Below are 16,264 nucleotides of genomic sequence, written 5' to 3'. Positions count from 1 at the left end.
AAACATACTGTGCAGTGTTTACTTTGTTATTCAAATCTCGTGTCTTTGACTCTTCAGGTTTTATAGTCATTAAATCATGACAACCAAAATGCTATTCAAGTTATTATTCTTTTTAAGAGGATTATGAAAACATAATCTACATCCCAGATGGGCGACGAGTGTTTCACCACATGTGACATCACCCAGTGATGTCAGCGAGAAATGTGCTGTGTGATGATGAGATTGGGTTGGATAATTTACCACCTCGTCGGCCTTGGATTCTGCTGTCAGACAGCAGCCCTCGTCTACAGGTGGTGAGGCAGACACACAAACAGCCATGACAATGTGAGTGCATCACAGAGCTTTAGCTAATGGTATCTAAGTGCAGAACATGGGGAAATAATGAAAAAGTCAAGCCTGCGGTGTACTCATGGGTTCCAGCGAGCTCTACGAGCTGATAGGTGGCAGCTGACAGAAGGATTTGTTAAAGGTCAGTGGAACATTTCTATTTTAAAAAGCAGAAGGAGCTTTATGAATGGGGGGTAGCAGCAATCAATACATGAACTACTCACTTGGGGGAACCTGATTTAATTGTAGGTAATCCTACGCCACGCAGAGAAGCAAATTATTCCAGTAATTGAAAACCATGTTGTTCCATTGGGAAGAGGATTATACTAAAATGAATGGGAATAATTAATGATGAACGAGACAAGCTTCGCTGGTTTTCTTTCTCTTTCTCGCTTCTCGTTCATTCAAATGCTTTAATCATTAATTTATTGATGCCATGCCGTATAAACCTTAAAAAGATTTAGTTCAACAAGTGGCACACCGTTACGATCAAGAACTCTAAAGGGGACACAGAAGGGAGCAGGAGGTATTGAGTCGTCCTGATTTCCTCAAACACCAAGAGACAAAGTCAGATTCCTCTCCTACAGCTCTCCCTCAGCGGCCGTTTCCCATCCTCCTCTCGAAAATGAGAGTAAAACACCGAAGCAGAACGAAATTCAAACATGAAGGGAAAACTGTTTGAATGTCGAAACTGTTGCCAATCTTATCATGCAAACTTCAATACATGGGATAGTGATGTTGATGCTTGGATTAAAATACAAGTAACATTGAAAAGCAGCTCAAACAATGACATCATTTGAGGTTGCATATAATGCATATTAGAGACAAGAGGCAACCTCTGGTGTTGAAATATTCAGCCAACACGGAAGTGCAAAATCCTGCATTTCAACGAGTGTCCATTTGAGGCTGGCTGCAAAAGCCCCGGAGGTCATATACACACCACAGCCATCACTCAGCCTTCATCATTTATATTTACACTCTATGGTTTAAGACCAATTCTTAAAGGTGAAGTTCCAACCCGCTGACATCAAACCGTGCGTCTGAATAAGTGCCCATTGTTTCCAAAGCAGAGGCACATGTTGAGAAGTGCAACCATCCGAAGAACCAGGTCACCTTCCATTCACCTGTTGATCACTTCTACAGTCAAAAGCAATGATGCAATAAATCTCAACAAATCCAGGAACATCTCATGTCATCATCGAATACCATCATTTATCCTCTTTCCTTTTAAAGGTCCAAAACAATTTCACTCTCAACACAACAGTCTGCCTGACGTTCATGAGCTTAAGACATTTTTAGTTTTTCTTCTCATATCTATGCCGGAGGAGTTACTTCGACAGAAACAGACCTTTAAAAAGACATTTACAAACGACAATTATGGACACATATTCTTACATAAACACCATGCATATCTCCTTCTGTTTGACTGTACAGCAGCTTCATACAAAACTGTTTGATTACACCTTCCTGGGGACAATAAACACCCCAATTTAGACAAACCTTGCGAGATCATTTCATGTTTTTATTGTTCGACTTTATTGCCCAATGAAAGCTGATTGGGATGGAGTATTTAGTGGAGAGAGAATGAATGAAATTCAGAACAGCCCACAGTTGGACTCAAGCTCGCCGTTCTGCTATCGACTCAGTGTTTGTACATGTGACACATGCTCTCTCTGGTGAGGTAGGGGTCGAGTTTTTTACTTTGAATGATCCAATTTTAGGATTAACGCATCATGAAAAACGCTGGGGATTTTTGGTACTTAAGGAAGAAAAAAATCAGGATGTGACCGTACATCACTTACCAAAGCCAGTGACCAATTTAAGGATTTTTGGCTGTGGCTCAGTGGTAGTATCGGTCGACTCTGAACCAAAAGGTTGGGGGTTTGATCCCCAACTCCTGAAACCAAAAGTCGGATGTGTCCTTGGGCAAGACACTCTTCACACAGCAGCCTCGACCATCAGTGAGTGAATGTATAGGTGTGACCTGCGGTGTAAAAGTGCTTTGAGTAGAAAAAGGGCTCAAGTCAATTCACCGTTTATCCTAACGCATGCCGATTGTTTCTTGTAGTGCAAAGTGTGAGGGTAGAACAATTAGCTGTTCCAATGTAATATGTGCTGCTTCTATGTGACACAGTCTGGCCTTGGATTCAAATTCATTATTTACTAAATGTACTGTTGGAGTTACATTTACAAGTGTAGCTGACTTGTCGAAGAGTGGGTGGTAACATATGGCGTCCTCTGGATATTCTGTATGCAGGGCTCAACTTCCTAACATCACTAAGATTGTTGAATGCTGACAGATTTATTTGTGGCTTGCCACTTTCAATCATTACATTTAATTGTTCACGGAAAAAAACAAATAATGATGTTTTGGAAACAGTAAGAGAGAAGTGCTACACTGACACTCAGCTAAGCTTGGGTGTTAAACTGCAATTAGCTCAGAAACCAGAACTTGGCAAAATAAAAGGCTCATTTTATGACAGATTGGTGGAATAACAGCAGCTTGAAATAATAGCAAGAATAAGACATACTTGAGCTGAAAACACAATCTGAATTGACACAATTCCTTCGAAAAGGTCAGGGATTACAAATGAAACGGTGCGATATAACACCTGTACTGTCGCTCGGCTGTTTATTAGCAATCTTGCATACTATAGAAAAACATCCTTGCTCTGTGGATTGGTGTTTACTCTTGAACTTCAATTCATCAAGCCTTGAAACTGAAATTCCCATTATGGAATTTGAAACACAAAAGGACAGTCCTTCATTACCAGATCAAGGCAGAATGTATGTGCTCCTTTTCCAGCTTACATGCAACGTTAAACCAACACTGGCGACATGCTGGGGCGGAGTGTCCCACCTCTGATCCGCCATCCAAGGTGTTATCAGAAAACACTAACGTTGTGGCCATGAGATGCAAGACCCAAACTTTAGGCCACCCCTACACAAGTCAGTACCCCAGTTGGGCTACCCAGTCCAAAAAGTCTAGACACACCCCCAGTTGTAGACAACATCTTATATTTCAGGAAAGCTTACTTTGAATTGCCTCAGCGTCATATCCTCCCTGATGTCGAGGCATAGAACCCTACAAATAGCAACAGACAAGCTTCTACCTTGTGATAAAGCCATACATAGCTGATTACATAATGACATGGGAATTGATTTATAGCATAATTGCCAATTGGATTTGCTACACATCATCTTCACTCTCACTCAACATTTCTGTCAATATCCCAGAAAACGAAAGCTCAGACAAGCTCTAATTGGCATTCTTTCCTTGCATCAGTATCCAGAGTGCTTTAGTCTACATTTATAACAACTCTGAAACCGAGGTCTTTAGATAAAATTTGGAGAACAACAGATGAAGAAGAGGAAGAAGGAGATATCATTTATTAATTCCTGAGGAGAATTCCACTCTGTTATTAGTGAAATGTGCAACAAACAAATTGGCTCAAAATACACACTAAAGCACAATTTTAGAAATACTTAATGTTGTAAAGGGTTTGAACTGGTGGGACTGGTCCTGAATTGGGCTGTGTACCAATACATGTTGGTTCAATACATATTCAATAGATCTGATTGGTTTAAAAAAAATATCAATAATTTGTGTTTCTTAGGCTAGACCAGTTGAGAAGCACTTGTTTTAACTATCCTTCGAGTTAAGGACGTGACACCTTTGAATAAATGGATTCTACAAAAGTAATTTACTGTTTCAAAACCAATAAATGATCCTATTATATTCCCCAGCCCTTGAGGTTTATGTTTTTACTACTTTGTAGGCAAAGCAGGAACATTGTTGTGCATCTTGTGTTTGTTCCTCAACCTCTCACGTAAAGTTATCAATGCAGATGCACAGACAATGTATGTGAATTGATGTTCGTGTAACTAAATCTGCCGTTTGCATTTTTTCTGTTATTTTGTCTTTATTGGAGAGGACATCTGAAGCGAGGCATGAAATGTTTGGAGACGAGAGCGGGGGATGACATGCAGCAAAGGGCCGAGGTCAGATTCGAACCCACGGCTGCTGCGACGAGGACTGTAGCCTCCGTACATACGGTGCACTACATAACCGATAAGCTACACGATGCTCCAGACTCCAATCATCTTTCATTGAATGTCGATTTAAGCGACCTCTCTGGACAATACAAACCAGCTGATCTCTGTTTTGGCTGCTGTCCTGTTCGTGCTTGTGTGGGATTTTCAACATACAACAAAACAAAGTTCTTACAGCCTGCTTAGAAAACACATTTTCATCATGGAAGAGTGGACTGGGTTTCTTTCTGCCATAATGGGATGAGATTAATGTTTGTAGGTCATAAAGATGCATCAGTATAACATTGAGCCTGTTTCATAACCAGTTAAAAAAAAAAAAAAAAATACATGTCACCCTTTACTGACGACATCTTCACTAAGCCAGTCTGTAATCACAGCGGTGCCATCTCATCCAGTGTGTGTCAGTGGGTCACTAAGCAGATTTTTGCTGAACTTGGAAGAGATGGGTAGTAAACAATGAGTGTGCTCATCCAGGACTTTACTTACTGTGGGACTCTAATCTGCTTAAAAGGCATGTGGATTTACAGCTGCAGAGGCGGGAGTCATCACAGCTGAGGCCCACATGTTTCAGCTTTAATTTGAATTTATCCTGACGGACTGAGAGATTGAAAATTATTTAACCAGCTTCGAAAAGTCTCGAGCTGTGCTGAGCTCCAACCGTTTTATTTATTTGTCCTACTTCACGTAACGGCTGACAACTCGGTGCTGGTGATTTTCCAGATCTCAGTTTTTAAATCCTGCTGTGCTCTCTTGAATCAGAATCAGTTTTATTTGCCAGGTATTTCGAACACAGAAGGAATTTAACTTCAGTAGACTGTATATACTCTTTGTACATACATGAACATTAAATGTCAACAATTGACTAAATGAATATATATATATATACACACATATATGAACAAGTAATTAAAAACTTGTTCATATGTGTGTATATATATATATATATATATATATATATATACACACATATATGAACAAGTAATTAAAAACTTGTAAAGATAAACTGATTGTAATGTACCCTCGCTAGTGAGTGAACACTTTCATTAAAGGGCTTGTTCATTGTCATGAGTCGCACACATTTTGTAATTAATCACGATGGTACGCAAGTGATCAGGCTCAACTTCTGACAAAATGGCAGCTTCATTAAAATAACAAGACTCAGCTGAGCAGAGGAAACCTGAAAGCCTGCATCCCGCTGTGTGGAGATAAAAAGACTGACATTTGTTTCCTTATTTGACAATCAATTCTTGATTTAGTTGAATTTGTGGACATAATATCCAGTTTAATGACAATATATTTTATCTCAATTCTCAGCATATGACGAAATGTTTAAAAATGTAATAAAATTGTGTCGTGGGGTCTCAGTGATTCTCCCCTAAAGCTGATATCAACTTTAATTGTAAGTTATCACAAATAATCACAACCATCTAAAGTACACATGGCAGGTGAGCAGGCAGCACAGAACATACGATTATTGATACTGAAGACTTTGAACATGTCCATTTCTACAGCTCTGACAGCCTGACGTGTTCAGCTTTCTCTTCCACTCCACTTCCACTGCCATGGTCCATAAGTAGCCAGGGGCTGAGAGAAATTGCTGAGTAGATTAAATATGCACTTAGAGACAGTCTGGCCAGCCCAACAAAAGCAAAGGTGAAATGGAGTGGAATTGCTTTTAAGGGGAAGCTCTGCTTTAATATTCAGTTGTATCAAAAAACATTTTCTGGCTTCCCTGGCTTGAGTTATTCACAAAAGCTTGTTGGAAACACATAAAGAAGAGTTCACAAGTGGTATGTTGTCCGGGCTTGAACCATCCAACATCAAACCACAGGCTGAAAGGGGCATCTGGTTGGGAGCCTTAAAAAGAGGCCCACTGAACCGCTTCGGACTGTGAGTTTCAGATGAAAACATCAGGGCTCTGTTCGTCTGCAGTGTCAAAAGACTTCACACTGCCTCTGCAGGCTATTATTCAGATTCCACAGAGCAAGATTAAAGCCTCTGGAACTTTTGATGACTCACAGCCTTTCCAAAAGCCTTCATAAAACTTTGCAGATTGGCAAAATATCAACCAAAATGCCCCACGTCTTCCCGCCCCGAAGCTTTCCCCCCCTCACCTCTGCTCTGTCCCCAGCACCATGAGGACGAGACGATAATGACCCGACTGGCAGCCACTCCAGCTCTCCCACTGTAGCATCATGAGTGAAAATGAAATTGATTTGGAAATCCTGCATCGGCCCAGACTGGAACAGAGGGGATTATTGTGCTGATTGTACTAATACTCTGTCCCTTCCCTCACCCCCATCCCCCCCACCCCCCCACCCCAACTCTAATTCCACCCATCGCGCTCTTCTCTTTTCAGTCTGTTTGTGTCGTACTTTCATGGCGAGGGCCATCTTTGTTTGGGGTAATAGTCGTGTTTTCTCTTTCATCTCCGAGGAAGAACTCGGCTCTCTTCATTCCTCTTTCTCTAACCTGCCTTCAAGTCCACTCAGAGTCACGTAAAGGCATCGCAGCTGAATTATAAAGTTCTGGTAGAGAGCCACAAAGAAAACGGGAAAGTGGACGTGGATTACCTCAGAAAGTCAGAGGAAGGTTCCTCAACTCCAAACAAAAACCTTTGAAAGCAGACAAGAGAAATAAAGACCCCCCTCGGGGCTGGAAATCCTAAATGATGCTGCTCTGTTGCCCTCTGCACGGAAATCTAAAATTGATCTGGGTTTTTTTCCATGCTTTCCGACCTCTACCGCTTGGACTCTATGCTAAGAGTATCGTCTAACCAAAGCTTTGAACTGTCTGTGAAAAGCTTTGGTTAAAAAATATGAGACTGCAAAAAAGTTGATTACAGGTCAGAACTGCAGAGCGGTAATGGTAGTTTCTATTTACCAGGGGTCAGGAATCAGCATGCAGTCTTCTGGTTTCTGTTTAGTGTATGTTTTTTCACTGGCAGGCTTTTCAGGGAAATCAAAGCAAAAGCAGGTGGGATGCCATCAGCCGTGAAGGCCTCCTGGCTCCCATCGTCGACGTTCTGACAATGATTAAATTTTTTGTAAAAACAGGTATCTGCATCATAGTGCAGCTTCAAATTATGTTGATATAAAGTTAAACCTGAGCGCTCAGATCAGCTGCACAAAAAAAAAAAAAAAAAAGACCCTGGGCGATGTTTTTTTTTCCACAGGCAGCCGTCTGCTGCAAAGAGCGCTCTCTACGCAGCGCCTCAGTCTGCCACACTTTAAATCTGGTCCTAACAAAATCAATACGAATTGATGTTCATTTTTGACAGTTGGGGAACCAAGTGTTCATAGCACAGGACAAAGTTGGGAACTACTGGACCTGAAAAACAAGGCTCAATAGTGCAAACACATGTACAACATAGCTGCCTTTTCAGAACAGCGATGTTAGCAGGGAGATTTTTCTTCGACTTTCAGAGATTTATTGCGAAAGGAAATGACTTTGACATCACTCTGTAATGTAAAACACATGGTCTCGTTGTAAACGTTTCTTCTGGGACTGGGACCAGATGTTTGTTGGAATCCAGAACAGCTTTTCTCCTTTCTCAGAGGAGGATATCTTCAGAGTGATGCAAGCTCATACTAAACATCTGTACAGCCTTTGTTTCCATGTTAATGAAAGTGCAAAGGAAGAGTATCATGTCGAACATGCATCAGTATAGTTCAGGCTCTATTCATGCAATAATAAACACTATCCATTATTCTAAGGTGTTGAGTTATTTTGGAATTTGAATCAGACACGCATTATGTGATATGTGGTGTCTGAGCCTGCGGCATATTTCTCATATATAAGATATGTGGCTGACTTAAATTAAAGGCTCAGTTCTAAATTCTCTGGGGCGATGCACAAATGCAGAATCATCTTTGCAGCACAGATAATTGACCCAGAGGAGCGCAATCACAAAGCCTGTGTTATCAATGCTTTAATAACCTATTGTCAATTATCAAGGCTTTGCCTGACACTGCAACCTCCCCCCTTAAGGCCACGCAGGCACAGTGAAAGAATCAGAAAAAGCAATTAAAAAGTCGACGGTTGTGAAACAGAAATTGCTTGAAGAAACAAGCAGCAACTTCTCGCATTCGTCTCCTAATATTCACACTGTGAGGAGGAGAAGGCTTTGATTTCACTTGTGTGCATCACCCACCTTAAAAAAAAAAAAGAAAAAAGAAAAAAGCTTAGTTATGGAAGGGGGCTCTAAATTATGGGGTGGTTTTCAGTAGCTGTTTTTAACAAATGCACTGCTGAACATATCTAGATAATTTCAGGAGGACTGCTCCAGATAATCTCCTGACCTGACCTAGCTCTTCACAGCGGCAAGGGGGGGGGGGGTCTCTTGAAGTATGATATGACAAAAAGAAAAAAAATATGCTGAAGTAGCGCATGAAGCAACAGATTCTTCTATACCATACATACTATAACGACATTATGCGTCTTTATATCAATCCTAGGTGTAGTTAACAGAAACAATACATCAACAAAAGAGCGGAGGACAGAAAACTGTTTGTGCAGCCATTTAAATACACGCATGGAAACCATTGCAGTGGCCTGCAGACACTCTATGCACCATGCAGCAGTCAAATATAAACATCACTCTCCCTCCTTTTGGCTCAAGGTGAACTCTCCAGAGAATATCCTGCAGCATTCTCACATCAGCTCAATCTCAGAGCAGGAGGAACTCCGGGTGAACTCCTGAGTTTTTCAGGAAAGTGTGAAAGCACAAAGTGAATTCAGACTTACAGTATGTGGCTGTAGTATGGCTGATGGAACACATGCCTCGATTTAACATGCTGAAACATACAGTATGCTTTTCATGGGGAAAATGCCATTTTTAACCAGATACTGGTTTTCCCTCCCCCCAAAAAAAAAGTCACCTGACACATCAAGGAGACAGTCTGGATGCCAGTGTTCGAGTCTCATAGGCATTAATCTTTGAACTGCAGGGTCATTAAAAAGCAGGAAGGATGCAGTCAGCTTACATGGGAACTTCTCAGTAAAGCATGTTACACAAGAGTGGCTAAGGATCCAAAGAAAAGTTAATACAACACTTTACAAGCACCACTGGTGTGGGTGGAAGAGTTTAATCCCACAGTATGTTACAAAAGCTGCTGCTGTCTATGTAGGCCAGTCCAGCACAGTGACTGTCTGTCTTCGATGACATTACCTCTGTGAGATTAACCCCTTGATGGCCAGCTTAGGCAAAAGACTTCTAAGACAAAGTGTGGCCAAATCTTTGTATCTGAGGCTGACCTCGAGGAAAACAGGTTTCCACTGAGTGACTGTTTTGTAAGAGAGAAAATAAGCCGGTGGAAATCGATTCAGAATCACAGCTGGGCAGCTCCCTATCGGCACCAACCGTTGGTAGAGATACAGTATAAGTCAATATTCGTTTCATGTTCACGACCGATAGAGTCTGGGAGAAAATAAGATTGCATGAACATTACATTGTGTCACAACATGCTGGGAATAATTGGCTATGGTGTGTGTGCGTGTGTGTGTGTGTGTGTCTGTGTGTCTGTGTGAGCCTGTCACAGCAGAGAATTGTCGAGTATTTGAAAGAATCACAACGACTTTATCATGAATTCATTCTGACAGATATGGAACTGACACCATGACCTGGCTGCTATCGCCTCCTGTTTGACTCTTTGAAAATGGAGCTCACGCAATCCTTTCATTCTCTTTGTGTCTGACATCTAAGGCCGCTCTCTTAACGTTGCATGACGGCGCAATTAATTGCAATCTTATTGAAGTCAAGGCACGAACATTCTCAATAAACACATCACAAAAGTATGGATTTAATACTTTAGAGGATTTCTTCTTGACAACAAAACCTGTTAATAAACAGGACCAGGCCTGAGACATCACTCATTGGTTAACGCCATGCTGTAGATGCTCTTGACAAACTGTTGAGCGGCGCCTGCCTTTCAGTCTGGTGGGCCACGCCCCTAACAATGCATAACCTGTATCTTTGATGAAATCAATGCAGATGAGTTTTGTTGTAAAAGTGGACATCTTACGGTCACAATATCATTCATGCTGCTGAGTTTAAAGGGTTAAAAACTCTCACAACTTAAGTTTACATGAATGTCTCCAACAGTGGCCTCCTCATTTAGCATTGATAGAGTTGTAAATCTGAATGTTTGAAGCACAAACAGAAAACACTTGTTTATTCAACAGGACACATTTCCAGGGCCCCTCTGGTTAAAAAAAAAAAAAAAAAATCCTTTCTCATTTCAGCAGCAAGGCCGACTGCTGTGTGTTCTGTCACAGCGGTGGTTTGGCCACATACTGTTCCTCCACTCCAGCATCCCTCCTCTTGTGCCATGAATGTCACGACTGCAGCCACAGGCTCCACTGAAGGAGTGCCGGCCTTATTACGCCCCCAGGTCACCAATATCCCCCTAGCCTCCACAAAAACCGGGCTTATGGAATCAGATACACTGTGTAGCTCGACAAATTACTAGCCGACGGCCTCCAAACGCTGCTCAAAGTTCTCGCATTTGAGCCCTCGTGTTTTCCACCCTTTCCCCCTCCTTCTATCCAATTTGTCAGGTGGAAACTGGGTGTGAAAAATGGTTGTGTTTTTCCGAGAGCCACAGGGGTCCGGGTTGCAGTTTATCGCTGCGTGACGGACAATAAATAAGACTGATCACTACTGCCAACAATACACAACGCAAACATGACACTGATTACGACACTCCGAAAGTAATTATTACAGATAATTATTGTGTTATCAGTTATCTGACCCAATGGCAAAATGGGGAACTCACTGGGATGCAAGTGAGTTCTTGATAGGTAGCTGAAATCTAACTGTGGCTGCGTGCAAAGCCTGCCATGATCTTTACACCTGAATATAGACACAGTCAATTGGATTTGTAAGGTGAAGCAAACAACCCGTGACCCTTAGAGAGTTCACAAGTCCCCGTGCCAAGTAAAGAGCTTGATGAGCAGGAACCTGAGTGGACCACACCTGGTTCCAAGACGAGATCCACAAGAGGGATTTATTCTCTATTCTCTGAATGTGTGTGGGCATTTTAGCATGTGTGTGAGTGTGTGTGTGTGTGTGTGTGTGTGTGTGTGTGTGTTGTGCTTCCCAACAGCTTGTGTTTAAGGTCTATCCTCTAATTGCATCCCACATTCCCACACTCATTAGGCGAGATTGTGTGCTGGGATTGTAAATACAGAATGAAAGTAGGGAGAGGACAGAGAACGAGTGAGGGAAAAATCGATGCGATTGAGTGTTCTGTGTGCAGCCTGTTATGCCCCCGGACTTCCCTGCAGAACATTTTGAGGAGGTGGGAGGAAGGAGGAGTGGAAGGGGGGAGAGGTAAAGCGCCCTGTTTACAATAACAATTTCCAAATCCCTTTGCTTCTAAAGCCTGCCATCGACACATGGCTGTGATCACGTGGCATCCGCCCAGCAGTATCACAATACCACTGAGTTGACAGCTTGCATTGTCTAGGAGGTGATTAAAATAGGACGCGGGGCTTCTATAGGCACACTAACTGACTCCGTATCGGACAAAGCGTTGCGTTCATGCCGCTGCAAACAGGACTGAACAGCTGCGGAGTTTGGATTCATCAAAGCGCTTTGCAAACCGATAGTACTTCACTGTAACTCATTACAATGTAAACAAGACAGCACAGTTCTCTGACTCCTCGCATCCTCCTCCTCCTCCTCCTCCTCTCCGACTCTAGAATGCCCGTTATTCCCACACAAACTGCGTCTCCGGACTTCGTGACGCACTTCACCGTTTCAGGACGGAGAGGTTCTTGAATTGAGAACAAACAGGAGCCTCGCTCATCAGCTTCAGTGCCCTGTTTGTGTTGACAGCGGAGATTTTAAAGCGTTATGCTCCAGCCATGCAAATCCATCAAAAGAAGGGTGACACATCACTTGGAAAAAAAAGCGCGTGATTCCAAGCAGGGACGGGGCATGAAGTGATCCCGGTGCATTATGAAGGTATTATTTTTAACAAGCCGAATCTAAGATATGAAATATACAATGTAATGAACGGGGGCTCTTTTCGAGCTGACAGAGATAAAGTTATCAACTCATCCACACACTCCTCTCTGATTCCCCAACTGTCAGTGAGGTAGATATATTTCATTAGCAATGGAATCGATACATAACAGGTAGGGAGGAACATAATATAAAGTGAACACTGTCCGATACAATGGCCACATCCTTCACCGAGAGCATGCAGCACCTCGCTGGCGCGGAGGATGCTGCTTCGCATCCGCGCAAAGAGAGGAAAGTTGCAGCCTGACTCTTACCTTATAATCGCTGTGTCGCCCTGGCGGATGGTGATGTTGTCGGTTGCCCGCTGCATATCCACACTCCGGACGGGGAATCCTGTGGGGAGAAGACACAGCAGTCTGAAAAAAGAAGCCTGCAGTTGCCTCCAACACGATTTGCGTCCGGCTTGCATTTTAAAGCACAACAGGAGCGCCCTTTAGGCAGCTATAATTCCAAGGGATAAAAAAAGCGCTTAGTGAAGAGTAGTTGTCCAGACTTGTCGAAAACACTGGAGGAGTTTAGGTCCGTAGCAGTCCCGAAAGGTACGAAATTCTTAAAAGACTTTTGCGTATGGAATCCTCGCTCTATAATCCACTGATGCGTAATACTACCCGCGTAAAGGGACGGCACAGCCAGAAGCGGGGATGGAGAGAGGCAGGCTTCTGTTCACAGTCTGAGAAAATAACCCCCCACCATCCCTCTCTCTCTCTCTCTCTCTCTCTCTCTCTCTCTGCCTCTCTCTCTCTGCCTCTCTCGCTCGCTCTCAGATTATCCAGCCGCCTGGCTGTGATGCTCCCCTTATTGGTTGTCAGGACAACAGCACCACCTGAGGTCCCTTTCAGTGAGACACAGCTGAGTAAGAACTGAAGAATAGGTAGCGAAAGATGTTGGAAAAAAATCAGGGGAAGTGGCCCGGGGGGGGAATGATGGTAGCCAACCTGCACCCTGAGAGCAGCTCAGGTGATAATCTATTCACAGCTATGTGCTCTCCAACTTCTCCGGCGGTCAAACCAAGCAGAAAGACACTTTGTCAGCTGGGATCACTACAGCATCAAGCTATCATTAGTCCTCAAAGGAAACATAAGCACACAAGTGTTCTGTTTTCTGACGCAGTGGTTCCAACGCACTTTGCAGGGGAGACTTGGATTGGACCTGTAATCTTCCAGAGAATGAAACTCTCCGAAAAGATCATGTGAAGAATTTTCAAATGTGTCTGCTGTCCCACTTATCTCTTTGCAGGTCTTGTTTTTTTCAAACAAATACATCTCATCCTGCTGTCTTTTAATAGTCTAATGCAGCACCCATCAATATTTGCTTTGTGAATTGTAAATAAAAAGTTAAAGTCCTGTGGGTCGTCTTTTCAAAGAGAACCAGATATCCTCTGTAGCGGTGTACAAGGGGTTCTGGGGTTAGCTTTGACTCCAATCAGCCTACACTGGACCGTTGCCTCCAGCATGCTGTCATGTGTCCCACCTGGACGCCTCCTCTGTTCGAGTGGTTACAGGCATTAAAATGAGCAATATATGAAGAGTCAGTCTCTGTGTTGATTGTGTTGTTTGCATTTGTAGGTCATACACAGGCATCAGGATTCATTTCAGTGTTCTTGTGATCAGATGACTCCTCACAGGGGCTTTAATTATGATGCACTGCGATGCATTTAGAAACCTCAGTGAGCTGTGAGCCTGCAGGGAAACTTGTCTTTTAAAAATACTTTTTCATGTCACTCTTCAAACGTTTTTTGAATAAGTTAATTCGCCTGCAGAGAAATAAGATAAATCTGTGTGATTTTCACACCGTTATTGTCACGACTAGGGCGGAAACACAGGAAGGAGGACCCAAATGCAGAAAACAAAATATTTATTAAACAAAAGACAAAACTAAAACTTATTTAAATAATAAATCCAAAACGTCCAAAATTGAGTGGAGCAAAAGCAAAGTAATCCAAAGAAGCAGGGAAACGAAATGACAAAGGCCACACAACTCCAAAAGATGATGAATGAACTGACACAGAGGGTACCGAAGACAGAGGCTAAATAGACATGAGGTAATCAGACACAGGTGAGACTAATGACACAGGTGAGGACAATCAGGACAATCACACAGGCAGAACACAGAACATGAGACCAGAACACCGAGGACAAGTAAAAAGTAAAATCCAACACTGACAACATCACCTCAACCAGATATTACAAAATAAAACAGGAAACACTTAAGACTAGACATAAAACACAACACAGGAAATAAACACACTAAAGACTAAAATACACACAAGACTATGAAACATTAAAACACACAAGAGAAACAATCAACACAGAATACAGAAAGACAAAACACAGAACCAAACCATGACAGTGACAGGACTTTGGATGATAAGACATCCCCATGAATATACACATTCAATATCCCACTCTATTCAATTCTGATGATCAATTAAGTTGAAAGGAGGAAAAAAAAAAAAGCTATTCGAGAGCATAAACGCTGTTGACCATGAACATGGCGAGGAGTGAATGAAAAGCTTAACCAGACTGAATCAAACCACGTCTAGACTAACACAAGGACGCAGCGCTGAAGATAAACGCATCCACTTTGAAGTTCTGAAAATGTGTACCTTTCAATTGTACAGCGAAGTGAGCACAGGATGAGCTTCTTGTTTCTCCTCCTGCCGATCAGGCATTGCCTTATCTGATGCTCATTCAGTGACGAGCTTAATGATCTGCAGGGTAACAAAATTTGGCACTGCATCGAGCATTTTATTAGAATCACCATTAATATTAATGTGGATATTTGTTATTCATTGCACAGTGCGTGTGTTTGTTTGGTGTTTGGTTAATTATTCAGATTGAGATAACACCTTTCAACTAAGCATTCAAAATGTTCTCACAGAGACAAGTAAAGGACAGGCCAAGACTGCCACAGAGGATGTGAAGGCAGAATGATCATATATGATGTGAACATTACACAATCTTTCTTGATCATTCCTGCTTATCTCCAAAGATAATTCAATTGTTGTGGCGCACATGCAGTGCGGAGTAATCCCGCTCTGAGCCTCAGCAGCCTGGCTGAACCAGTGCGAGGCTCTGTGGTTAAGCCCTGTTCCAAGCATCAGCAGATTCTAAGCACCAGATCAGACGTAAACCCCCGTTTTACAGACACCCCCTCAACAGCAGCTGTAGCTGTGACATGGAAGCTTTACTGCTAGATTACAGAAAACGGAGGCGCTACATGTATGCAAGGCTGAGAGGGAATTACATCGAGGTAATTGATATGGAAGCGTGAATTGAGGTGCTAATGTAAGTGTGCAGTTAAGGAGCACTAAAATGTTTTCAGCTTGCAGAGCTGCTCCCTTCTTGGCCCTTAATAATCGGTGCCATTTCCTCAAAGCTTTGGAGGTTTTAGCTATCTTAGAGATTGCACAGTTTATGAAAGAGCATATGCATTAAGACCACTTAAAACGGGACTACTGGAGAAAGAGGAAGCGCTCTTTTGCATGCAAATTTACACCGAAATGACTCCCGTGTGGCTTTTAGATGTATTTTTAGTTAGAAAGTCTCAGAGAGTCTGCCAGTGGTCTGAGGGATGGTGTGTGCATATGTGTCTGTCACATGCATGGGGTTGTGCATGTGTGTGTGTGTGTGTTTGTGGGTTTGTGTGTGTGTGTAATAAGTGGAAATCTCCCTTCACAGAGATAGAGGAGGGGAGGTCATGAGTGCAGCAGCTTTAACCAGTTCTTAACAAAAGGCCAGTGATCCCTCACTCTGCCACATGCTGGAAACCACACACACACACACACACACACACACACACACACACACACACACACACACACACACACACACACACACACACACACACACACAC

The 16,264-nt window shown here is 42.6% G+C and overlaps 1 protein-coding gene across 2 annotated transcripts in view; it reads right to left on the bottom strand.

Annotated features, from left to right (window-relative positions):
• Nucleotides 1–16,264, bottom strand: part of lsamp (limbic system associated membrane protein) — a 329,152-nt gene that overhangs the window by 169,801 nt on the left and 143,087 nt on the right. Inside the window, exon 2 of one of the 2 annotated variants that reach the window (XM_079353795.1) lies at nucleotides 12,664–12,742. In XM_079353795.1, coding sequence (XP_079209921.1) covers nucleotides 12,664–12,742 — 79 coding nt within the window. Of the gene's footprint in view, nucleotides 1–12,663; nucleotides 13,094–16,264 lie in introns of those variants that run through there. The other variant, XM_079353794.1, reaches the window with a different exon arrangement.

Source organism: Symphodus melops (genome assembly GCF_947650265.1).
Source record: "Symphodus melops genome assembly, chromosome: 10".
NCBI classification, from domain to species: domain Eukaryota; kingdom Metazoa; phylum Chordata; class Actinopteri; order Labriformes; family Labridae; genus Symphodus; species Symphodus melops.
The sequence above is the reverse complement of the archived record's forward strand: the minus strand, read 5'-3'. Positions and strand labels throughout refer to the sequence as shown.